Below are 24868 nucleotides of genomic sequence, written 5' to 3'. Positions count from 1 at the left end.
TGCAGCCGCATGTGTACTGTAACTGTTAAACTGTACTGTGAATCTTAAAGCTGCTCTGATTTCCCATTGAATGTGGTTTGACTAGGACACAGATAACCCCTGAACACACAACTGATATCTGGGCACACAGCTAGTACCTGAACACATAGCTTATACCTGAACACACATCTGATACCTGGACACACAGCTGGTACCTGAGCACAGCTAATACTTGAGCACACAGCTGATACCTGAACACACAGCTGGTTCCTGCGGCTGATACCTGAAGAGACTTCTGGTCCTTGAGCACACGACTGGTACCTGAACACACAGCTGATACTTGAACACGGCTCAGATCTAAACATAAAGTTGGTACCTAAGCACCCGGCCGGTACCTGAACACACAACTGGTAACTGAGCACAGCTAATAACTGAGCACATGACTGGTATCTAAGCACACAGCTGATACCTGTGATGTTTTTTCTAAAGAGCCACAAACTGCACAATCGAGCAGCACTGAATGGCTACCAGCGCTGAGTTAAAGTGTGAGCCGATCGACTTTGCATAAACTTATCATTCACGAATACCTTACCCGAACTGGAATATAAAAAGCTGTTAAGCAGCATTTACTGCCTTACAGGTAGCTCTCTGTTTATGTGTGCAGAACATGGTGTGCAAGTCCAAAGGCACATCCCTCACAGTGAATGTGTACACCTGCACATCCAGGGGATCTAATTCATTAATGAAACAATGACACCCAATTCAAATGCAGGCTGGAGAGACCAAGTATGTAATAGTTGTTTGGTAGTAGATACTACCAACGTTACACGTGCATGCAGATATCAGGGTAGCACTGAGAATCAGACAGAGGAATTAGCCTCTTGATGCTTTTGTTCTGCTTCATTGCCTTGTGTATTTACTCATCATGCCACACAAAAGGACTTAGGGTGGCATTTTCTGTTCATAAGATTATGTTCTGAAAACTTGAACATTTAAAGACTGTGTAAGATTGCAGCAAACTGGTCTCCCGATAGTGAATGTTTATATCTTTCAGCTGAACAAAGAGGGATGGTGTGGCCCTCCGAGCATCTGCAAGGCGATGAAGCTGCCAGCTCAGGACACCAGCACTCTGCCCACTCCGCTGTACTGCTCCCTGCTGAAGGCTGATTCCAGCAGCTTCACCTTGATTGGATCCTGAACCTACAGCTTCACTTGACTGGATCTTAATCTTGCAGCTACACTGTATTTGAATCGTTGCCTATGAACTTTTCTTTGATTGGATGCTGGACTTTTGGCTTATTTTCCACTCAGTTGAGGTCTAGCTTTTCTACTTTACCACGGATCAATGTGATTGGCTGCTCGGTCACTGCTTTGGAGCCTGAGTATTGACAGAAAATGTGAGGATATTATAGTGTTATCCCGAACCACTAAAGGATCTGTACTGTAGCTACATCAGTACCACATCTATAAACACACAGAGATGGCAGAGTAAGACCTGACAATGAACACTGAACAGCCATCCAGGATGATGTCATTGCTAATAGTTCAACCACTCTTGCTCCTGAGCTCAGCGTGTGCATCCCAGACGAGCTCCCCTGCCCAGACATGTGACCCTCCAGTTCCTGCTGGAGAAGATGGGCCTATGGAGGTCAGCATGATGACGGTGGTGGTCCTGGTTCTGGCCACTATGGTGATTCTGGTTCTCCTGCTTCGGCTGCTCCAGCTCCAGCGCCGGCTGCAAGCTGCCCAGTCCGGGGATCCTTTGGGATATTCCAGTTTCTGCCGCTCAGCCCGCTATACCTTGAAGCAGCTGCCCCTGATTGCAGCACCCACACCTCCCAAGCCATGTCACCCTGCGCCGCCTCGTCTGCCCCTCCCCCTGCCGCCCCCCCTCCCCCTTCCCCCCATCCTCCCCCACTGCACACCGTCCAGCCTGCGGGTCCCTGCGGCACCAGTGGGTCACACACCGCTGGATCATGCGGTGGCAGCTTGTGTGCCGTACTCCCGGCTCTCGGACCCGCAGCAGACTCGCGTGTTTCTCTTTGAACATTCCAGCCTCTGATCTCCACCATTCTCACCAAGACACATATCTGACGAATACTGGCAAACAGTTTCTTTTCCTGATTTGGCTGCTGTTTCAGTCATTTGTACTTATTGCAAAGCTGTGTCTTAACCAAATATGCGTGATTTTAGGATTTACTAATGTTTTTGACAGTTAAACTTTATTCATTTTACCTACGAATAAATGTTATCGGATTTACAGTTATTGAACTAAGTTTAGTGGAAGCTAACTGGTCTGGTAATGGTTTTCAAAGTTATCAGAAACACTAATCTTCTAACAAATAGTAAGCTTCGTCAGTTAGCAGTTAGCGGATTAGCAGAGCCATGCCCACCACTGCAGAGATGTGATCAGGTAGCTGGAAACCAGTGGTAGTTTTATGAAAATAAAAAGCCAAAGGAAAAGAACAAAGCATAAAATTCTTATCACATGCAATATAATTTTAATGCCAATGTAAAAGCAGAGCTGCCATTTTCCCATGTGAATCCAAGAAAGTTCAGCCGTTCAAAAAATGTCTGACAAAGTATCGTGTGAAACAGCACCACCTCTAGGTTGACAAAGGAACTTAAGTGACGTAAAACATTTTCTGAAACACTAGATAGACTTCAATGTATTTCTTATCACCAGCCTTGGTAGCTGATGTGATAGTTATTGAACATGAAGTGTTTTTAAACCGACACAGTGACGCATTCTTCACCTAATCTTTGCAATGATTCTCGGCGCAAAGGGGACTGGCAAGCATTTAACCATTCAGAATGTGAGATCCTGTCAAGTCTTACATTGTTGCTCTCATCATTAAACTCAATATTCCTTGTTGGTTTGTGGACAAGGAGCTGCTATACTCTAAGAGGCAAGAGTTTAATATACTTCAATTTGTAAATACTGTTTATTGTAGCTAATCCCATGTGTATACTGTAAATAAAAAGGAACATAGTGTATGTCTGCAATTAAATCTTTTGAGAAATGTGAGATTTATAGTTTGCACTCGTCCTGTATATTATGGGATTAAATAAATTGCCGATGTGAACCCATAAGGGTCGCGATTCGCCTGGTATTTTGCCTCTTCATTTCTTCAGATCAAAAACGGCAACACTAGTAAGGATTAATAGTTTACTTTACCTTAAATCCGACAAGTTATCTAGCTAACCAACAAATCTGACTGTGATACAGATATGGCAGGCCAAATTGTCTTTTATTAATATAACTGATAACTTCTTAAGACTAAAAATAATATTAATCATTTTTTACTAGTAAGAATATGAATTCAATATAGTTACAATGCAATTCTTACTAGTAAGAATGATCATTTTTAGTAGTAGGAATATTATTTTTACTAGTAAGAATTCATATTATAGATCGCTATAAATCAGTTTTTACTAATCACCACGCTTTATGAGCTTAGGCGCATGACCTACAATCGCTTTGGAACAGCACAGAGGGACATCAGGTTCAAACTGCGTAGGGCATCGTACTGGCATAGGATCCACTAGGGCGGTACTGGAACACCAGGGATGTAACCCAGCGAAACAATCTGTCCGGGGGTCATATCTCTGCACTACGATTGTTGTTTAGACATCTGAGCTAAATGCATCATTAAGGGCTCGTGCACATATGTCCTGTATAGAAAGGAGGATGGAGGGATATAAGATATGACGAGACATGGGCTAGTATCTAAATGATAAATGTTCCACAAGTACAATAGTGGTACACCAGACAGCCGTGCAGCTACGCAGAACAGGCAGCTGCACATTTTGCGCAGTGTTTGGCACCTGCGGCTTTCCGTACCGTGACGTCACGGTCCCTTTAAACTTTACGGAGTATGGCTGCGCTGGGCAGCGATCATCGGCTCAGCCACAAGCTGGTTTATTGACAGAGGCGGACTCATTCCGGCTATGAGCGTCTTCACAGGTCTGTGTCGTTGATGTGGTAAGTGGAGTTACTTGCAGTACTTCAAATGGAGATCAAAGTGTTGTGCGAAGACCAAAAGACAGAGTCCGTGCTAAGTGTGGAGTTTGAGGTTTTCTTTACCATCGCAAAATGTACAGCCAGTGTAACATCTAGAGTGTTTTCAACCAGTATAACATTTGGAGTCTTTCCTGCCTCCAGATGCCTGCTGGTGAGCCCGTGATGTTGCGGGGTTAGCTTGACAGTGCCGTGACCCCCGAGCTGAACCCTTTACGCTGTGCTTCATGGTCTTCACGCTGTAATCTTAACACCCCCTTACTGCTAAATGTCTGTCCCCTCCAGTACAGTGTTACCGAAATGTGTTTAGACAGCGTATTAAAATTTCTCGCATCTAGTTTACGTAGCAATATAAAAGTATGATGTTTGCAGCTGAACACCAGTTTAATGGTTATAGTAACAAATATAGTAACTGCTTGGGATAAATGATGCGTCACAGTTCATTCACGACGAACAAACTTGAGATCAGTATTTTACTTGTGTTATTCATAATTTGTTCCTACAGAATTTCCTTCAGTAGTTCATAAAGGTTTACATAATTAACAGACATTGTAATAAATATAGTACTTGCTTGAGATAAAATGTGACAATTAATTGATGAACACGTGACATCAGTTTGTAAGTAGCACTTCAAGTAGTGTGTTAGTCACATTTCTAAGGAAAAGGACCCCTTTGGTTCGTACACTGTCAGAGAAGGCATGACCCCGTCACATTTCCATGTTGTCCGTTTTGTGTCCCGGAAGTGTGCCACGATCGTCATGGAAACCGCGGAGGCTACCACCGGCCTACGTTGCCGCAGATGCAGAACTTGCGTGATGGACTCTTCCAGCCTGCTCCAGGTGGGTCCATAGCAGCTGGTGGATGGAAACCCTCACCAGACTTATTCGAAGACTCTTTATATTACAGTGCCAGCAGGATCGCCAGCCTTTCCGTGTCATTCATGTGCAGTTAAACTGTGATCGGTGCTGAGCAGAGACTCTGCCTTTTCTAGATGAGCACGGAGAGTGATGCTGCAGCCAAATGCAACATTTGGCATGTGAATTTTGACCCCCTGCCTGACTGGATCCACAGAGCCGTCCATCAGGTAGGAGTCGCCTGTCAGCAACCTACTACCAACAGGCCACACTGGATAATTCCCATTTGAGAGAGGTGTGCAGTGGCTGTTATGTGCCAGAGATGACATGAAAACAAGAGGGCCAGTGTCATGTTGCTCTCACCATATTCAAGACTGTTAAACAAGAGCGACCGTCATGGTAATACAGAGTGCATGTCTGTCTGTCTGTGTGTCTGTCTGTCCCTGTTGGTGTGTGTCAGTCTCTGTCTGCATGTCTCTATCTGTGTCTGTCTGTCTGTGTGTCTGTCTGTCCCTGTTGGTGTGTCTCTCTCTCTCTGTCTCTCCATCTGTCTGTCTGTGATTCTGTGTGTCTCCCCGTCCACTGGGCAGCTCTCTCCACACATGTCAGTCCGGTATCTGCCTTGTTAGCAGTTTGCTGCAGGCTTTGCCTGGTCTGCTTTTCCGGACTCACAAAAGGCTGTTTCACTGCTCTCTGGTGCTTTCCCGCCCTCCTCTGCTGCACAAAGCCCACATTGTTCCACCTGTGGTTCTACAGGCCCAGTGGACAAGGGGGAAGCTGCTGTGTCCCCACTGTGGGGCTCGCCTGGGGGGCTTCGATTTCCTGCGGCAAGCTTCTTGCCCCTGTGGCCGCCAGCTGACCGTACACCTCAGTGAAAGCCGGGTGGACCGCGACCACAGGCTGACCGCAAACCTCAGTGACAGCTGGGTGTACCGCAATCGCAGGCATCCCAGAGAGCTCCGACCGAGCAAGGAAGTGTGCCACCTGGAAGGTATGCCTTTGAACAAGAGCCCCATGGGGCTGACCGAGAACACCCAGAGCACAGCACCCCAGCTAGTGGGGGGGGCGGAACCCTCTGGCCTGGCTGAACTCTTGCCGACATACAGAATTACTGGCGAGGAAACCAGCCCACATGCACCGGCCACCACCCCTATAAGGCAACAGGCCCCCCCACGGAGCAGCATGGAGGAAGGTGGCAGAGAGGGAGATGTACCAGGAGAGCAGAGGCGTGGCAGGAGGGAGCGGAACTACATGAGGAGCTTGCGAAGGAAAAGGAGAGGCGGGGAAAGGGGACTGCAGAGTCAGTGGCTGGAACAGCAAGAGGTGGGTGCCGGCCGGGGAGGGGGGAGGTGGGGGGTTTAAGGTACACCTGTGGGGACATCGTATGAGCCATCCAGCATTCGAACACATCTGTACATCCATGTGTGTATATGAATGTCTATATGAACATGCAACTCTGCATGTGTGTGTATGGGCACGTCTGTGTGTGTCTGTGATTGTTAAAAAGCATCGATTACAATTTGCCTAATCACTTAGCAATATGGCAGAAGGAAGATGACACATAGAGAATGAGTAGAGCAACATCATATGGGCATTATATCGCACATGCACAATAATCACCAGGGCTTAAGATGACAGGCAAAGCATTTGGCCAGACGCCAGCTTTTCAGTGCTATACAGATGTTTACAACCACAATTTAAACAGATTTTGTGGTACAGCTAAAATATTAATGAGATGTGTTTTGTGACACCAAAAACTTAGCGTATCTTTATTAAGTTCGGTTAGCGAAGCACACTACATAATACTGTTGGCATACTATGGTTTGGTATACTTCAGGGCGATGTGCTCTGTAGTAGAGCACACCACATAATACTGTTGGCATACTATGGCTTGGTATACTTTAGGACGATGTGCTCTATACTACTATAGAGCACATCGTCCTAAAGTACTATAGGGCGATGTGCTCTGAAGTGGTGGTGAAGAAAGCAACAGCTCAGCAGCCATGACATCTTTTAAAATGGGATATCTTGTGGATAAACAAGGTTGGTGGTGTGGCGTTACTTTTTGCAGTTTAAAGTCCGACACGTTTATTAACCTTAAGGATATGCCGAATTTATACTGATTACTAACCTCTGGCTGTCATAATACGCCTCTCATTAATATTGTACTGCTAATCTGCTATTCATATTATAGGAACAAATAAATGTCCATATAGTACCGAAAGCTGTCATCGGAAGCCCTGCTGATTTATTGATATATGGGTATGATATCGCCCAGCCCTAAGGGTAAGGGGGCAAACAAAGAGTGAAACTATCATTTGTGCGAAAGCACTTCACATTAAAAGTATATGAAACTGAAGTCGTCTGTTAGTATTGCAAAGCAGAACATAGATATCATGACAGCATGACTGCAGTGCAAACGCATCTGAAAAGAAGACATTCAGGTTTGATGGCTTTTACCCCAAACAATAGGTGTATTGGTTTGTGCCACTTAGCCTCTCGGAGTAGCCTAGCCTGTCCTTGCCATCACATTCACTCAAATTATTTTGCTTATTTTACTTTATAAGATTGCTGTATTTCAAAATAATCACTTCTACACTGAATTATTTATTGTGAATGTATTGTGTGTGTTAGGGCTGAACGATACTGGAATAAGTTCAAATTGCAATACTTGAAGTCAATGGGATATTTAGGAGTTGAAAATGAACTACATAGCCAAATAGAACCTACCTACCAACAGAATCTGTCAGAAATAGTTGTCGTTTCCCTGAGTTCTGCCAGCAGACGCAAAACAGGACCGACAAAGCATTTGCTTTTGCTCAGTATTGCCATGGATGCCTTTTTGTCACCAGTTCTTCTTTACTTTCTCCTCTTCACTTTTGTTTTCCTATGACTGAGTAAAAAAAAAAATTAATGCAGTTTTTTGGTGGTTTGAACCCAGCAGACTGTCACGCTCATGCCAGTCTGTCAGGGTGGCACAGTGGAGCAGTGGGTGGTGCTGTTGCCACATACTGCCACATACTGTCACATAGTGTTTGTGGAGTTTGCATGTTCGGCGGATCCTCCAGTTTCCTTCCACTGTCCAAAACCGCGCCATTTAAGTGCACTGGAGTGCCTAAATTCACTGCATGTGTGATTGACAGTGTGCCGATGTAAATTGCATAAAATAATATACCTTATAAATTATTTGATGAATTGTCCGATTTGTCTCAATTATTGAAATTGATATTTAATTGGTAGTGATGGTACTAGTATGAACACGCGTCTGCATGGATGTGTGTGTACAGTAACGCACATCTGTGCGTGTGTGTGTAGGAACATGTGTCTGTGCATGTTTGCGTATTGACCGCATCTGTGTGTATATTTATGAACGTGTTTGTCTGCACAAAAGCGAATCACAGTGCCTTGAGTGCACGTGTGTTTCCTTGGTACCCGGCTCAGTTATTGTCCTGAACAGAAGCACCACAGCTCGCCTCTTTCACCCCCTACAGGGCTCCACTGGAAGTGTGAGCAGTAGTGATGGGGATGCAGCAGGCAGGGACAGGGAAGGCCTGACCTGCGCCGTGTGCCTGGACATCTACTTCAACCCCTACATGTGTCACCCCTGCGGTCACGTGTTCTGTGAGCCATGTCTGCGCACGCTGGCCCGGAACTGCCCCAGCAGTACCCCCTGCCCCCTGTGCCGCACCCCCATCTCGCACGTCTGCTTCCAGATTGGTACGGCTGCTGCACGCCCCCCCCCCCCGGGGCCTATACAGCAGCAATGCTAGTGCTAACAGGGCTCCACCTTGTGTTGCAGAGCTCAACCACACATCTCAGAGCTGTTTCCCTGAGGAGTACATCAGCCGCAGGCAGAACTTCAAGAAGGCTAACTGCGCCCAGTGGCCCCTCCCCAACTGTGGGAAGATCTTTCGCATCTTAGGTGGTATGGCATCGGGGGGGGGGGGGGGGGGGTGGTCGTACTAATGAAACAATGGGGGATGGTAACATACAGCTCTGGAAAAAGCTGAGACCACTCTATATATTTAGAAAATTCTACATTTTCAAATCCTGGTTCTCAGAAGGCTACAATGCAAGGCAGGCTGCTTCCACACTCAAAGCTTCTAACACAGAAGTACATGAGAGCAAAGTGAAGCAGGAGACACTGGCAGTGACCAGACGCTTTCTTGACTGGGGGGTAGTTACCATTGGGGGTACATTAATGTTGCTTGTACCTTGGAGATGTTCATCAGAGTCCATTTCTGAACTTTAAGTTAGACTAAAACGTACATTTTCCTACAGCTGTGGTACAGTTGGCGGACCCTTAAAAGTAACTGTGCCCTCGAAGGTGTAAATTGGTACTCTCTTTCTGATGGTGCTGTCCTGCATGCCTTTCTCGGTGCCGTAAGTATTGGACCCCCTCCCGCCGTGTCCTGCAGGGTTCCGGAGGCATGGTGGTCCTGTGACCCGGCGGCAGTTCCCACACGGCGCCTCGCGGTTGGACAGCCTGGCCTTCGAGGGCGACTCGCGGGGCTGGCGTCTTGACATGGATGTGCTCGTCGTCTACATCTACTCTGTCAACTGGCTCATTGGCTTCGTCATCTTCTGCTTCGTCTGCTACTACTTTTTCTCCTCCCTCTGACAGCTGGCCCTACCTGAAATGTAAGCGAGAAGCCTGCCTGCTGGGCGTCCGAAGCAGTGCCTGTAGCGAGCTGAACGGCAACAGACGGTAGAGGGATACAAAGGAGCACCTTAACGGCGACGCACTAGCACACTAGCATAACTGCTTTCCACTGCATTGACCTCTGACTGTGGCTGTTGCCCTGGATCCAGGTATAAGACAGTGTGCTGGATGGGGTCTGTCGATCTGCATGCCATCGTAGATGGAAAGCAGTGATCTCCACCATCAGGTACCGTGGGTATGACTGCATAAGCGCAAAGGTCTACCTCATGGATCAGAATCCGGATCTGCTGCAGTGGAGCCTCACCTGTCTGCTAACTGTGGCCATTTTGAAACACCCACACTGATCCCACCCCCTTTGGGCCCCCTGTCTCAGGCCTGCCCCCCCTAGTGGCCGGTTCCATTTCCGAAAATACCTGTGGACTTCAATGCAGTGTACTGTTCTGTGAGATTCAGTCCCATAATAAAAAGGGTGTCTTGTGGTTACCTTAAAGGTAAAACGGTGGTGCCTTCGTGTGATTAATAAGCTTGGTATCCCTGGAATAGGGGATGCTGATCTCTCTCGAGTTTATCCGTAGGACATACTTTCAAAACAGGGCTTTTGATGTTTAGACTAAAAGCGGCATTAGCTGTTCTCATACAAAGAAAATGTTTGAGTTTTTTGTTTTATTAAATCGCAGTTGTAAATGGTGTCCCAGAGGGCTCAAGAACAGCGCCCATGTTCTGATCTAAATCCGAAGTGCTGGCATTAAAGCCCAAATCCTCGTTCAGATTGGGTTGCCTGTCATGCCTGCCAAGGAGATCGGTACTCAGAGAAGGACCCTGCCAGCGTCGCAGGGAGTAGCACTGTCTCGTGTTAATGTCGTCATTATTATTTTACTATTATACTTTTTAATTCGCTGTCAGTCATCTGACGTGCTGGTTGTTTGCCGCTTTTGGGCGACACACGAGCGTAGGGAGATTCATCGTTGTTAGACGTGATCACAGCCCGTGGTGATAAGGAGCCGGAGGAGAGGCGCTCACTACGCGACATGCCGTCAAGGTGACTTAGCGGGGCGGACGGACGGACGGCGGTGGCCGGGCGGAGCTGCGGAGGGAGGGACGTCCTCCTCACCCTCACCAGCGTTTACCTTTCCTTTATTCACTGCTCGGGTCTGCATGTGCGCTGCAGCGTCTGGCCGCAAGACTCACCCGAGCGCCACCGGCAGCGTATTTCACATCGGCGGCCAGCTTTCCCCCAGGGCCCTGGAGCGGGGATCGAGCTCTGAGAGTGTCCGCAAAGTCCGGCGAGCCCTGGACGACTGCCGGACGGTGGGTGCGACAGGCGGCTCGGCGTGTCTCCAGCGCCTGTCCGTCCTCGCGCCTCCATCGGCGTCACGTGTGGATGCGCTGTTGTCATTTTTTATTCTGACTATTGACGCTCCCCGCCGGACGGTGTCTTTTTCTGATACCTGCGCTTAGAGATGATGGTGCTGTATTATAATGAGAATAGTTTAGTGCTATTATATTAATAAAACCGAAATAATAATGATTGTACAGGGTACGGCTCCATGAATCCGGTGCAATCGAATATACGTATGAAGTAACAGCATCGGCGTATATAAAGGTGATTTAAGCATGTTGGACGGTACCGGCTACCCCTTCGGTCCGGGGCCGAAGGAGGGTCGTTTTATCCTTAGCTGGACAGCAGTGGTAGTGCACTAAGCCTGTAATTCAATCTAATGGTGCCGTCCAGGTTGTTTGTCTAAATTAAAGACCATGGCAGACTTGGACGACAGTCTGGCTTGTTTTCAGACCGTCTCCGAGTTGAATAACCTGGTGGCGCTATACCGCGAACTCGTCATTTCCATCGGCGAGACGGCAACCGACTGCGCTTCCGTGCGGGGGGAGATGCGCAGGACCAGGGCGGGAGCCTGTGAGACGGCGCGGGCTGCGCAGCGGAGCCTCTGCGTCATCCCGGGGTATGTATGGGGTTAGGGGACTGGGCTGATGAATGGAGAGTCACCACAGTGATGGGCGTGTGTGTGTATGTGTGTGTGAGACGGTGAGACAAAGACAGAGAGACATTCCTTCTGCGGTGTTGGTATGGTAAGGGTGATGGAGAGTGGGTGACTGCGTATGTGAAGTTAGGAGAGATCAGCCGTGATTCCATGACGCACCTTTGGAGGGACAGACTAGAGCTTCAACACCTGAATCACATAAGTTGTGCATTTTGAGCCCTTTAGTGAATAAATACAAAAAGCTGATTTTCTGATAACGTGGTTACAGTTGTATGTCACCATTATAAGTCAAGTATCAAAATCCAATAGACTCCATTTTTCTACTCTAATAGCTTCAATCAGAGAATTTAACTATTACTAAAGTGTTGCTTCATGATGTTACAGCACTTGACATTTGCATTACATTAAGCACATAAGTAACTGAATGTTCATACTTTGAATAAGGCTGAGTTCGCTGATATCAGGCAGGATTTTGTAATGGTAATAATAAACCAGTTTAGCAATTTTTATTATCGCTGAGTAGTATTTAGTTTATGGTTGTTATTAATAACAACAGAATTAAAAACATTAGTGGTAAATCGCACCAACAATCATTTGCCCTTCACTGTGGAACCTGAGGATGCATTATGTGGGAGTTTCTCAGTACTTCTCTGTACTTCTGTTCCTATTATTGGAACTAGTCTTCGGCAGTGGAAGGTGACATAAGACAGGTAACACAAGTATGGCGAAGTTCTCGTATTGAGAAACTCCCTGTGTCTCCTCAGCCCAGAGGATGGAGAGATCCCCCTGGACATTTGCAGGCTCTTCATCCAGCTTCAGTGCTGTCTAGAGATGTTCATCACAGAGATGCTGAAGGCCGCATGCCTATTGAGCTCCCTGCAGATGTACAGGAGAGGTACCACGCTGATTTGCACGTTCACATTTCCAGCAAAGCATGCCCCGAGTCATCGTCTGCCTCCTTTAAAAGCACAGAGATCGGACTGGGTTGTGTTCCTCCAGGGCGTGAGGACATGGAGCTGAAAGTGGAAATCAAGGCTGATGAAAGTTCTGACACCCCTATTCTTCAGGAAAGTTCCTCCTTACCTACAGACGGCTGGTGGCTGGTGGGCGTGGACATTAAGAACACAGAGAGGTGTGTATGTGTATGTGTGTGTGTGTGTGTGTGTGTGTGTGGTGGAAGGGGGTCTGTGAGTATTTAGGTATCTAAAAAAAGTGATTGATGCCCTGTGAATCAATTTCTTTTCTCCAGAGACATGAAGCAGATGAAAAACCTTCTCAGCAAACTCAGGGAGATCATGCCTTCACCCTTGAAGAACCAAGGTATCTTCCCTTCCCTGAAGCATGTGTTTCTGTGTGCCTCTTACTTGTAGAGTGTAACTGGCTGAATCTCAGTCCAAATTCTATTACCTGTGTGTAGATGACAGCAGCCTCTTGAACCTCACTCCGCAGCCACTGATCAGACCGAGGAAGAGCCGCATCTTCAGGTTTTGCTGTCCCGCTAAGAGTTTGCACCCCGGACTCTGAGCCGTGACCAGTGGGAACGTGGTCCTCAATCATGCACCTCCTTCTTCAGCCAATACCACCGATTCCAGACTGGCTTTTTTTTTTTGTATTTTTTGGTAAATCGCAGTATATACTGCAGCTGCAGACATAACACTTGATAGATATTTTATTTATGTAATAAGATGAACCAGATTGTCATTTATGCTTTGCATCTGATTGACTTGACACGAGTGCGAAACATTGAATCAGGTTGAAAGGAGCAGTACAGCTTGAGAGTGTGAATGTGTCATTATGATTAGTGCTCTGTTAGGTCCATGAGACGTACGAAACAGCAGCGGCTCACAGCCAAGGTCCACGCTGAGGAGAACCGCAATTACTCCTGTGAAGTGATCAGCCACCAACCAAGCAGCTGCAAAGCAGATATTGCATTAAGATATTTGTTACAGATTTTATAATTCCTTAAACAACCAATTATCTTGTGCCGTTAATTCAGTCTTCCATGTGCCATAATCCTGTACCTCTTTTGAAATTTTCATCCCAAGGAAAATAAAGTATTAGGCCTGAAATATATCACAGATGCAGCAAATGGAAACGTCCGGCTTATAAGTAAAGCAATGGCCGATTGCAAGCGTTCCTGTGGGTGGGTTTCACTGTAAGCAAGTTTAAGCCAGTTAATTTTTTTTGTGTTCTTTTAAGAATAAGGAATGCAGGCATATGACTAAACTGGTATGCTCTTCTGAAGACATTGGAAGATTAAGATGCACGTCATTGGTTCAAGGGGGGAATTCTGGTGCCCACAGCAGCAGGAACATGCACAGACAGACAGGCATATAGTGTCAGACAGACAGGGTGCAAAGACACCAATCATAGTGCAAAGAAAGTAAACTGAGCGCAAACACATTTTAAGAGAACATAGTTCATAAAGTACCATGAAAAACAGAATATGGTGATACCACGGAAAGAAAAATTGAAATATAATAATAATTATATAATTAGCAACATTATATTAAGGAACAGATAGCACTAGGCTTTTACTGTTGCAATGAAGGGCTCCTTCCTGTGTTCTGGCTGAGGGTGGGGAGCAGCACATTGTGGGGAGACATGCTGATGTCTAATGGCAGCAGGCAGGGATGGACCCCAGCAGAATGAGAAAGTGGCTAAATGTGCTGCAGTGCAGCGCCCCCTGAAGGGGATGTGCAGAATTGTTCGTAATATTGTCCAATTTTGCCAAGTTCCTGTTGTCTACCACTGCCTGCAGTGGGACCGGCATCAGTCCTGTGATGGAGCTGACCTTCTTCATGAGGTTTTTCAGCTGTCTGCCATCACCTCAACTGACGCCGCCTCTCCAGCTGACCAGAGTTTACAAAAGCACTCTGGCCAGTATGTGCTGATAAAACATACATAGCGAAGATCTACATTCCTGGGTTCTCTTATGACTTATTTTATCTGGGTGTCCAGACACAACATGCAGTGTGGGTTTGCTTTCGGGATGCTGGAACTGACCCACGCAGACAAAGCAGATCTGAAGGCTTGATTTGGTTACGTCCCATCACTAGATGGGGCTGCTTCTCAATCAAAACTTTGGACTGTGTCTGTGGGAATTTTTGCCTATTCATTCAGCAGAGCATTTGTGAGGTCAGGCACTGACGTTGAACGTGAAGACCTGGCTCACAATCTCCATTCTAGTTCATCCTAAAAGTGTTCAGTGGGGCTAAGGTCATGCTGGCATAGAAAAGGGCCTTCCTTCCCTAAACTGTTCAGACAAAGTTAATGGAAGCATATAATTGTCCAAAATTGCTTGGTATGTTGAATCATTATGAGTTCCCTTCACTGGAACTAGAGGCTTAGCCCAAGCCCTGAAAAGCGACCCCATATCATTACAGAGAAGAACTATTCATCACTAAGAGAGGGTCGGTTTGCAGAGAAGGATGACCATCCGACACTAACGGAGGGTGTGGCTACAGACAAGGGTGACCATCCATAGCTTATGGAGGGAGGAGTTACAAAGAAGTGTGACCATTCATCATTTAGGAGGGAGGAGTTACAGAGAACAGTGACCATTTATCATTTAGGAGGGAGGAGTTACAGAGAACAGTGACCATCATTTAGGAGGGAGGAGTTACAGAGAACAGTGACCATTCATCACTATCGGAGGGTGGAGTTACAGAAAAGGGTGACCATCCATCACTAAAAATAAGAGATATACTGAGGAAGTGACTGTTTTCTCAGCTACAATCGACACCACCCCCTCCAGAAGGAATGGGAGGGGCCATGAGGCTGCAGACAGCTAGCACACACACTCACACTCACACAAACACACAGCACAGGTATCTAGCTGGAAGGTCCACTGAGAGATAACGCATTAAACGCTCTTCTCAGGATGTCTGGTGAGTTCAGCCTTGCTGTGAATGTGTGCTGTGTACACTTTGTCTCTTAGTCCAGGCTTCGTCCTCCATCTTGTCTATCCACTAGCTATAGTCCAGACTCTGTCCTCCACATTCTCTTTCCACTATCTATAGACCAGGTTCTCCATCCACTGGCTATAGAACAGGCTCTGTCCTCCATCTTGTCTATTCCCTGGCTATAGACCAGGCTTTGTCTTCCATGCTCTCTGCCCACTGTCTGTTTGAGTTTTTGCTCACTGGGAAATCTATCATGAAACCTGTAACTTTAGAAAGACATTTATCCACGTTCATTCATGCAAAGTTCAGTTGCGATACCATTGTGCATGTTATCAGCATTCCGGCTGCCTCTCTTTAAACCACATACACTTCAATTTAATTATTTAACTATTTAATATAAAATAAATTTATTATTATTTATTTATTAGATTGGTGTTAATTATAATTATTCTTATTGTTTAACTGCTTAACTGGGATTTTATTTCAAAATAATTAAAAATGAATTGTTCTAATTTTAACCTTTTTTTAATTAGAATCTTCCGCATCAAGTCTCCCCCTGTGAGGTGATTAGTCTCCATCATTACTATCATATAACCCACTGCATATAACCCACTGCATATAACCGTAACCCATCATCGCGCTGTCAGTCAGCCGTGACCAGGCGGCTACCAGTCGTCACTCGTCTGTCCGCGGGACTTTGAGCAGCTTGGCGGCTGCAGCGATGGAGCACGTGCCCCCTGGCCTGATCACACTGACCGTGCTGCTCTGGGCCGCCACACCAAGCCTGGCCTGCTTCTGTGACCATTACCCCTGGACCGCATGGACCGCCTGCTCCAGGACCTGTAACTACGGGACCCAGGAGCGGCAAAGGTTAGGCGGGCGCCGCTGAAGAAGAAGCTCTTCGTCAATGAGAAACAGGGAAGAGCCAGGCTGCAGTTTGCAGAAAAAAATATATTATTCACAGACGCGCAGCCATAAAATGCGAAATAAGTGAAGCAAGATATTGTGCTGTGGTCTCTCCATTTTTTTGAAGACCTCGGTCACTGCTGCAGCTAATTGGCTAGATTCTGCTGACTGATTTGTACAAGTCTCTCTGTCTTTGGTGCAACCTCACAATGTCTGTCTGTCTGCAGGACAATTCGCTATGATGCTTATTACTGGGAGAATATGTGTGAGGAGCTGTGTGTGAAGCAGGAAAGCCGATCCTGTAACATAGAGGCCTGTGCGGTCCACTGCCAGCTGGGTCAGTACGGGCCCTGGTCCGTGTGTTCACCCTGTGTCAGGAAACAGGTGAGCCTGTCACTGCACATATACACACGCGCAGGCATAGACACGCACAGATATTTGCCTGTATGCACGTGTCATTGGGAAGTGAGCTTCCATCTTCTAAGAATGCTTGTGTTAATAAATCTGCTCCCTTGCGCACACACACACACACACACACACACATACACACACACATTCAATACTGAGGATAGTTGTCTCCATTCATTTTATGTCACATGTCTAGCTTTGACTCTCTGCCAGACTGTAGCTCTTGCTTTGATTCTATGCTACAGTGCAGCTCCTGCTTTGACTCTTCGTCTTGACTTGCTTCTCGGCCAGACCATGGTTCCTTTGAGTGGTTCCTTGACTGTAGTTCCTGCTTTGACTCTCTGCCAGATCATAACTCCTATTTTCACTCTCTGTCAGACTGCAGATCTTGCTTTGACTCTCTCCCAGACCCCTTTGACTTTCTTCCACACTCTGGTTCCTAATTTGACTCTCTGCTAGACTGTAGTTTGTGCCTTGACTCTCTGTGACACTATAAGTCTGTGTGCATTTCAGCTCAGGATGCGTAAGCTGGTGCAGCCAGCGCAGTTTGGCGGACTGGCCTGCAGTGACCCCACGGTGGAGGAGAGAGCGTGTCACCCCAGCACAGAGTGTCTGATAGAGCAAGTCGACTGCGGAGAGAAGCTCACCTGTGACAACGGTACCACACACACACACACAAACACACACATGTTTTGTGGGGACTGTCCATTCATTTCTATGGGCAAAACCCTTATCCCGACAATGACAACCTTAACCCCTACCCAGCCCTAACCTGAACCATAAGTAACCAGACAAATTACTTTTGCCATTTTCAGTTATAAGCACAGTCACGGATTTTTATAAAGTTTAATTTCCCCTTGTGGGGACCAAAAGAAAATAGTCCCTACAATGTCACTATAACAGGTTTTTATCACATTGTGGGGAATTTTGGTCTTGATAATGTGATGTTTATCTGACACCGCGCCCTTCGACAGGGCGCTGTATTGACCCTAAGCTCAGGTGTAACTCTCAGAATGACTGCGGAGATAACTCTGACGAGAGGCACTGTGACAGAACCGTGAAGGTGTGCACCCGCGTTTACGAGAACCTCCCAGGTGCTGAGCTGATGGCAAGTGGGTAAGTCGCAGTCCGTCATGGCGAGACCGAGAGCCAAAGAAAGATTCAAAAATGATGGATGTGTGTCCCTGAAAGCCCTCGTGTATCTGCATGGGGACAGTCCAGTGATGTGGGCTACTGTCCTCCCAGGTTTGATGCCATGGCAGACGAAATGAGGGCAGCAGTTCTTGACAACTCGTTCTTTGGGGACAAGTGTGTCACCAACAGGAGCAAGGAAGACAGGAAGAGGTACCGCATGCCTGCGAACATCGAGAGTGTGCAGCTCAAGGTACATTAAGCATGCATGAAAGAGACAGTCACCATGCCTCTACGGACCTCAGCAGACTCACCGGCACCGCCCTCTGCAGGTGGAGTATGTGGAAGACTTCAAAAGTGACATGGAGCCAGCAAAGAGCGAGCCTGTGGAGCTGGCGTCCCAGGGGTCGTCGTTCAGCTCCGATGCTCCGCAAAACAGGGGCAGCTCCTTCTACATTCCCCTGCTGTACTCCCACAGACACAGCTGGAGCTCACAGGGCTCGACCTCCTTCAGGACAGCTGTGAAGGCCTCACAGCAAAAGGTGGGCGTCTCAGTCGCATGCTAAGATTATTTTAATTTAAACATTACAGCAATTTTTGTTTCTGCCATGGAGCCAAGAGAAGTTTTATGCTATTGAAATAGTCCATGCAGCTATAAGAGCAGCTGTGCTGGCCAATCACCTCTTAAAGGTCGCTGTGTTGGCCAATCACCTCTTAAAGGTCGCTGTGTCGGCCAATCACCTCTTAAAGGTCGCTGTGCTGGCCAATCACCCCTTAAAGGTCACTATGCCGGCCAATCACCTCTTAAAGGTCACTGTGCTGGCCAATCACCTCTTAAAAGCCTCTGTGCTGGCCAATAACCTTCCTGATGACTGTCACGTCCATCCCTCCCGTAGGACTCCAGATTCATCAGAGTTCATCAGGTGGTGCGTGTCTCCACCTTCAGGACTAAACCATCAGACCTTTACCTGTCTGAGCCTTTCCTGAGGGTGCTCAACAGCCTGCCACTGGACTACAACTTTGCCCTCTACAGGCAGGTTTTCCAGCTTTTTGGTACTCACTACTTCAGCTCTGGATCACTGGGAGGCCAGTATGACTTGCTGTACCAGTACGACCGGGAGGAGTTGAAAAATTCTGGTGAGTGAGAGCATCTGGTGACCAGAAGCGTATGACACACAGCTATCGGTGGTGACTAGTGTGTCTTTGTGTGCACTGTGCCCCCCCCCCCCCCCCCAGGCCTCACAGAAACTGAATCCAGCGGCTGTGTCCGGTCTGAATCTTCAAAGCGCTTTTTCATATTCTTCTCCATCTCAAGTTCCAACAACAGGTGCTACACGAACAAGATGTCTGAGAAATATGAAGGTATTTCTTAATGAAGCTTTTGGAGTGATGATAGAGCTCTTAAGACCAGTTAATGTTTGCCACTCTGTCCTGCCTCTGTCTAGGTTCATTCCTGAAGGCATCAGAGAAGTCAATTTCCAAGGTACAAGGGGGCAGGGCTGAATATGCTGCTTCTCTGGCCATGGAGAGGAAGGGTGTCCTTCCAGACAGCAATACGTACAGGAACTGGGTAAACTCCACCATAGACAACCCGACCGTAGTGGACTATGAGGTGAGTAGCCCAGCCTCTATGTTATTCTGGGAAGTCTGCGTCTCCCAAAATGGCTCCGCCTAGAACAAAGTCCTAAATGGGTCCTAAAATGCTAAAAAGCTGTAATGCGGTTCCAGGACGACACCCTCATTGTGACAACATGAAGGACGGACGGTGCTTAAATAAGCTCTGTCTTTGTGCTGGCCAGCTCCTGCCCATTCTTGATCTGGTGCGCGGGTTCCCATGCGCCGTGACGAAGCGCAGGCACCTGCGGAGGGCGCTGCTGGAGTACCTGGAAGAGTCCGACTCCTGCAAGTGTGCCCCCTGCCCCAACAACGCCCGATCTGTGCTGTCAGGCACGGAGTGTCTGTGTGTTTGCCAGAGCGGCACCTATGGACCCAACTGCGAACAACGGGCACAAGACCATACCTCCGGTACTCTGTTCTGGGTCCATCCAGTCCCTGTCTATTGGCACATAGTCTTCTCAGTTTATCTCATGACCACACCTCCTATCCCTCCTCTAGTGTAACTGCAGTTACTGTTCATCTTGTTCCCTCCCCTGTTCTGTTGTCTTTGGATGCAGTCCTTCTGTGTACTTCTGACATGTGCTGTCACTTCAAGTGTATTTGCACTGCAGTGTTTGTAGGAGGTTTCACTTTTGTTTTTGCATGGCAGGGCCGTTCTGCGCTGTTGTCCTGCATGTGCAAAATTTGCAGCTATTCTCTCCTTCCAGAGGTGGTGGATGGCCGGTGGACTTGCTGGGGGCCATGGAGTCCCTGTGACTCGTCCATGAAGAGGCGTCGAGTCCGACAGTGTGACAACCCTGCACCTATGAGGGGGGGGCAAATGTGCAGCGGGGGGAGCCAGCAGGAAGAAGGCTGCTTCATCTCCATTTTCCAGCAGTAGGGTGGACCCTATTCTTTGGCAGTTTGTCGGATATCATCACATGTGATGGTGCTGTGAATTAGTCGATCAGGTCTTTCCGGAGGGCCGTGAATTGATTTCCATCAGACGTTGCACTGTCTGTCCTCCAGGCAAGATGTCTGTGTCAGTGATGATGAAACAGTAAAAGAAGACCCAGATGCTGAGATCTCTGTGGGTTCACCTGGATGTTCCAGACCTAAGGCCCCTCCAAACAGCTACCTGAGGGTGAGCGATGGCTATAGTGTGGCCCATTAGCTACAGAGTCAGAGTCACTTTCAGAGTCACTTCCTGTCGCTGCTGGGTCCTTCTTGAAGTCACTTTCATCACCATTTTGATAGTGCTCAGCTCTGGATGATTCTTTAAATGCAGTAGCACAGTGAAGATGAGTAACACAGTTTCGTTATTGTTCACTTACAGTACAGAGTGCAGTAATATTTAGTAGTTCAGTTCAGTTATTGTTGATGTGGAAGCTGCAGAGCCTCCTGCCTGCTTACTGGCCTCAGAGAATCCAGTGGTCACATGTGCTTTGGGTCCTGTGATATCCTTTGTGCTCCATTGCAGTAGTAAATGATGTTTGTTTAGTCAATGGAGGGTAGCTCAGTCTCTACGATCTTCAAGGCTGACCTCACAATTCTCTGTTTAAGTTCACCGTTTAGGGAAATCCAGTGATATTATGTGAGCAGGTATCTGACACATGGTCACAGTGACCTGTAGCCTTGCCCAGGGAGCACTTTTAACTGGAGGCTAGGGGGGAGTTTCGGCTCCAGTGAAAACTCTTGTTTCCTCTCCTCTGTAGATAAATAAGAAGCATTTCAACTTTGGGGAAATGGAGGAGATCCTCTGCTTCACTGGCTTTGAGATGACGGGTTACCAGTATGTCCGATGCTTGCCTGATGGGACGTGGACCAGGCCTGACGGACAATGCATAAGTATGGCTTTGCAAGAGGAAAATGTGCAAATACACTGGAGTTTACACTGGATATAAACTGGTGAACCAAAGTCCCCAGTGTAATTAGTGTGGCACTCCGTCACAGCAGATGCTAATACTGCTGAAAGGTTCAAATGGCTTCCTGACATGCAATACCTATGCATAGACATTTATGCAAACCTTTCATCTACTCTGTATGAAGCCTAAGGAGTTTTTACATACGCAGAAAGGAAGCTTGTGGGATTTTCTTATAGACTGACATGGCTGCTTGGTGAACGTTTATTTCTGCCTTACAGAGAAGGTGTGTTTAGCTCCAGTGCTGCCAAAGGACATGACCCTGCACCCAGAGAGAGCAGAGTACCGTGTTGGGGACATTGTGACGTTGCGCTGCACAGGGTCTGGCATGATCACCTCCGCCCAGCGTCACTACACCTGTGGGAATGACCTGTCCTGGGACCCCCCCTTCGCTACTGATCTACAATGTAAAAGCGGTATGTGTCTGTTTTTTTTACCCCCAGAAGCATCATCCTCCCACACCTCAGACTGAATTTCACACTTCATGTAACCTCCACAGAGAAGCCTTTTGTACCTGACAGCAGATGTGGGAGGGGGGAGAAGCATGATGGCTCGCAGTGCATCTGTATACCCAGGGAGGAGTGCCGGTGAGCATCAAACCCAGTGTGCTTCCTTAAGCTGGCAGTATGTTAGTGTATCCAAACCCGAAGTTCTAGCATAACCTGACAGTATGTTAGTGTATCCAAACCCGGAGATCTAGCATAACCTGGCAGTATGTTAGTGTATCCAAACCCGGAGTTCTAGCATAACTTGGCAGTATGTTAGTGTATCCAAACCCGAAGTTCTAGCATAACCTGGCAGTATGTTAGTGTATCCAAACCCGAAGTTCTAGCATAACCTGGCAGTATGTTAGTGTATCCAAACCCGGAGTTCTAGCATAACCTGGCAGTATGTTAGTGTATCCAAACCCGGAGATCTAGCATAACCTGGCAGTATGTTAGTGTATCCAAACCCGGAGTTCTAGCATAACCTGACAGTATGTTAGTGTATCCAAACCCGGAGTTCTAGCATAACCTGCCAGTGTATCCATACCTGGTATGCTAGCATAATCTAGCTAGTGTGCTAGTGTGTTAAATTAATCTTTTTACGCCTTCAGTGTCGTTTGTGGTCTCCACATTTCTCTTACACTGCTCTTTCTATAATTAAGGCCTCTTTTCCATTAATACAAACTATTAAAAAGTTTAATGCAAGGCCTGCATAACTGTGGCACTGCTGAATGTGCCAGCTAGTTGCCTGGTTTAAATTTCAATCTAAATTTCAAAGGGCTGCATGGTGCATCGTATCATGTTTGCTGTGCTTTACAGACAGTACATGGAGGATGTGTGCGTCTTGGATGCTGAGACGGACCGCTTTACGATGATGTCCATCTGTGGTTTCTACGCTGGCCGTTGCCATGGCAATCACCTGTTCTTCGTAAAGCTTGGAACATGTGCGAGTGATGAGACCCACAGGGATTGGGCACGCTTCAGAGCGAGGCTATCCAATCAGAGCAGGGTCCAGGAGCCCTGTGGGTATGACACCTGCTATGATTGGGAGACCTGCACCGGTAGGACAAAGAACACTACTATTACTATTACTGCTATTGTTACTGCTGCTGTTACTGCTGTTATTACTGCTTACTTTACTGCTATATTACTGCTACTGTTATTGCTATTATTACTGCTGACTTTACTGCTATATTACTGCTGACTTTACTGCTATTATTACTGCTGCTGTTATTGCTATTATTACTGCTGACTTTACTGCTATTATTACTGCTGACTTTACTGCTGCTGTTACAGTTACTATTGCTGCTGCTGTTGTTTTTATGGGAGCTGCAGCACGGGTAACTCAGGAAGTAGTTGGAGTACTTGTAGCACAGCTAGTTATAGTTAAACTCTTCTCTTGTCCTTCTTTGACTGGGTGTTGCTCCTTCATCTGGGTTTTGTAGCCGTACCCCATTTCTGTATATTTTGGTCTGGTTTTGCTCAGAGTTGTCCTCGCCGGGATGTGAGTGTAAACTGCCCCGGGACTGCCCCAGGGACGGCACCCGCAGCTTCTGCGTGCAGATGACGAAGACGCAGAACAGGAGGGCCCTGTCTGCCTGCTCTGTGGGGGCCTTGAGGTGCATGGGGATGCAGTTCAGCATCCTGCTGGATACACATTGCGAGGGCGCTACCTAGGGCCTCCTCTACCCAGGAGGTGTTATGAGCAAACAAAACAGGAGATTTTGGTCACTATAATGAAATGTATTAAAAGCAGTAGTATTTCTTGCAGTAAAGAATACTAAACAATAAACATCCAGCACCATAATAATAATAATCATTCAGCATTATTTCTTTACAGGTTTGTGACCATGTTATTCTAAGCATGTTGCTATATCTACACCAGCGGCTAAAGGTGTGAAGACACCTAGAATTTTTGGCATGATGCTTTAAAAATTACTACATAAATATTGGCGGTAATGTTTATTAAAAAATCAAAGATTGCTAGAAATATTATACATCCGATAATTAAATAGGTAACTGCAGCAGTAGCTGGATAAAGTTCTGCAATCAGTAAAAAATTGATGTTTCCACAATTTTGGCCACTAGTACATACAAAATTGTATCTATATTCTTTTGTCTGTCTTTGTCTGGCTGTACTGAAGTATTAAAAGACTTGTTTTCTTATGCTGTAATAAATGTATTTTTTTAACATTACCATAAGTTTGCGAAGTGGAGTATGAACTGGCACAGAACTGCATAAGGTTATGGTCAGGGTTAGGGTTAGGGTCAGGTTTATGGTCAGGGTTATGGTTAAGGTTAGGGTTATGGTCAGGGTTATGGTTTAGGCTGCAAATGGGCGTGCAAAACACAAATCCTGATTTTATCTGTTCTTTTCCATTTATGTTCCATTCAGAAAATGCTCTTTACTGTTTGAAAAAATGGTATTGTAATTTTATATTATATTGCTGGGGTGGCATGGTGGTGCAGTGGTTAGCACTGTTGCCTCACACCTCTGGGACCCAGGTTCATGAGTCACATGTGTGTGGAGTTTGCATGGTCTCCCAATGTCGTCGTGGGGTTTCCTCCTGGTACTCCGGTTTCCCCCCCCACAGTCCAAAAACATGTTGAGGCTAATTGGACTTGCTAAATTGCCCATAGGTGTGCATGTGTGAGTGAACGGTGTGTGAATATGCCTTGTGAGGGGCTGGCCCCCCGTCCTGGGTTGTTCCCTGCCTCATGCCCATTGCCAAATATTGATAACCCTTTGCACTCTCTATTATATTTGAATCTCTGTAATTCAAACAAATAAGACACAGAACAATCTGTCTGCCAATAAATGGGGTCCCCCAGGGTACTGTGGAAGGACCACTGCTTTTTCTAGACCAGAAGCTTAACAAAGCCATGACCTTCTAATGATTACATTTCCAGTTCAGCTGTGAGTAAGTATTGCGGCAGACACAGGCGGCATGAACAGTTAAAGTGGGCAGACGCTTCATGTCATGTGATGCTATTTGATGAG

General features: G+C 46.9%; 3 protein-coding genes across 6 annotated transcripts; all 3 read left to right on the top strand.

Moving 5' to 3' along the window:
• Positions 1–3830: 3830 nt before the first annotated feature.
• On the top strand, positions 3831–10014 carry LOC125746347 (E3 ubiquitin-protein ligase RNF180-like). Of its 3 annotated transcripts, none has more exons than XM_049020245.1 (7): positions 3831–3964; positions 4744–4839; positions 4992–5084; positions 5611–6177; positions 8346–8571; positions 8654–8776; positions 9273–10014. In XM_049020245.1, exons 2-7 carry the CDS (start codon positions 4759–4761, stop codon positions 9473–9475), a joined length of 1293 nt encoding a protein of 430 aa, XP_048876202.1. In that variant the 5' UTR covers positions 3831–3964; positions 4744–4758; the 3' UTR covers positions 9476–10014. The 3 variants fall into 3 exon arrangements, with proteins under 3 accessions (XP_048876202.1, XP_048876200.1, XP_048876201.1); XM_049020243.1 differs by having other exon boundaries at positions 8654–8779; XM_049020244.1 differs by having other exon boundaries at positions 3835–3946; positions 8654–8779.
• A 137-nt stretch (positions 10015–10151) lies between these two features.
• LOC125746349 (regulator of G-protein signaling 7-binding protein B-like) lies at positions 10152–13587 on the top strand. Of its 2 annotated transcripts, none has more exons than XM_049020247.1 (6): positions 10152–10825; positions 11309–11475; positions 12279–12409; positions 12514–12646; positions 12764–12834; positions 12964–13587. In XM_049020247.1, the coding sequence occupies exons 1-6, from the start codon at positions 10673–10675 to the stop codon at positions 13014–13016; spliced, it is 708 nt and encodes a 235-aa protein (XP_048876204.1). In that variant the 5' UTR covers positions 10152–10672; the 3' UTR covers positions 13017–13587. The 2 variants fall into 2 exon arrangements, with proteins under 2 accessions (XP_048876204.1, XP_048876203.1); XM_049020246.1 differs by having other exon boundaries at positions 12932–13587.
• A 1508-nt stretch (positions 13588–15095) lies between these two features.
• LOC125746346 (complement component C6-like) lies at positions 15096–24033 on the top strand. The gene is made up of 19 exons (XM_049020242.1): positions 15096–15404; positions 15953–15982; positions 16067–16289; positions 16553–16709; positions 17247–17391; positions 17708–17849; positions 17979–18117; positions 18197–18406; positions 18761–19001; positions 19101–19226; positions 19310–19476; positions 19664–19889; positions 20189–20357; positions 20490–20604; positions 21176–21308; positions 21604–21798; positions 21882–21969; positions 22687–22928; positions 23354–24033. Exons 3-19 carry the CDS (start codon positions 16141–16143, stop codon positions 23542–23544), a joined length of 2835 nt encoding a protein of 944 aa, XP_048876199.1. The 5' UTR covers positions 15096–15404; positions 15953–15982; positions 16067–16140; the 3' UTR covers positions 23545–24033.
• The last annotated feature ends 835 nt before the right edge of the window (positions 24034–24868 follow it).

Source organism: Brienomyrus brachyistius, chromosome 7, assembly GCF_023856365.1.
Source record: "Brienomyrus brachyistius isolate T26 chromosome 7, BBRACH_0.4, whole genome shotgun sequence".
NCBI lineage: Eukaryota > Metazoa > Chordata > Actinopteri > Osteoglossiformes > Mormyridae > Brienomyrus > Brienomyrus brachyistius.
The sequence above is the reverse complement of the archived record's forward strand: the minus strand, read 5'-3'. Positions and strand labels throughout refer to the sequence as shown.

What these genes read in the sequence shown, in the direction of transcription:
- LOC125746347 (XM_049020243.1), top strand. Translation starts at nt 4,759, where the DNA reads ATGGAAACCGCGGAGGCTACCACCGGCCTACGTTGCCGCAGATGCAGA. An exon ending in ACTCTTCCAGCCTGCTCCAG is followed by an intron (nt 4,840 to 4,991) that starts GTGGGTCCATAG and finishes TGCCTTTTCTAG; the next exon opens with ATGAGCACGGAGAGTGATGC. An exon ending in AGTGGCTGGAACAGCAAGAG is followed by an intron (nt 6,178 to 8,345) that starts GTGGGTGCCGGC and finishes CACCCCCTACAG; the next exon opens with GGCTCCACTGGAAGTGTGAG.
- LOC125746349 (XM_049020246.1), top strand. Translation starts at nt 10,673, where the DNA reads ATGTGCGCTGCAGCGTCTGGCCGCAAGACTCACCCGAGCGCCACCGGC. An exon ending in CCCTGGACGACTGCCGGACG is followed by an intron (nt 10,826 to 11,308) that starts GTGGGTGCGACA and finishes GCTTGTTTTCAG; the next exon opens with ACCGTCTCCGAGTTGAATAA. An exon ending in CCTGCAGATGTACAGGAGAG is followed by an intron (nt 12,410 to 12,513) that starts GTACCACGCTGA and finishes GTGTTCCTCCAG; the next exon opens with GGCGTGAGGACATGGAGCTG.
- LOC125746346 (XM_049020242.1), top strand. Translation starts at nt 16,141, where the DNA reads ATGGAGCACGTGCCCCCTGGCCTGATCACACTGACCGTGCTGCTCTGG. An exon ending in TCGAGAGTGTGCAGCTCAAG is followed by an intron (nt 18,118 to 18,196) that starts GTACATTAAGCA and finishes CGCCCTCTGCAG; the next exon opens with GTGGAGTATGTGGAAGACTT. An exon ending in GATGTCTGAGAAATATGAAG is followed by an intron (nt 19,227 to 19,309) that starts GTATTTCTTAAT and finishes GCCTCTGTCTAG; the next exon opens with GTTCATTCCTGAAGGCATCA.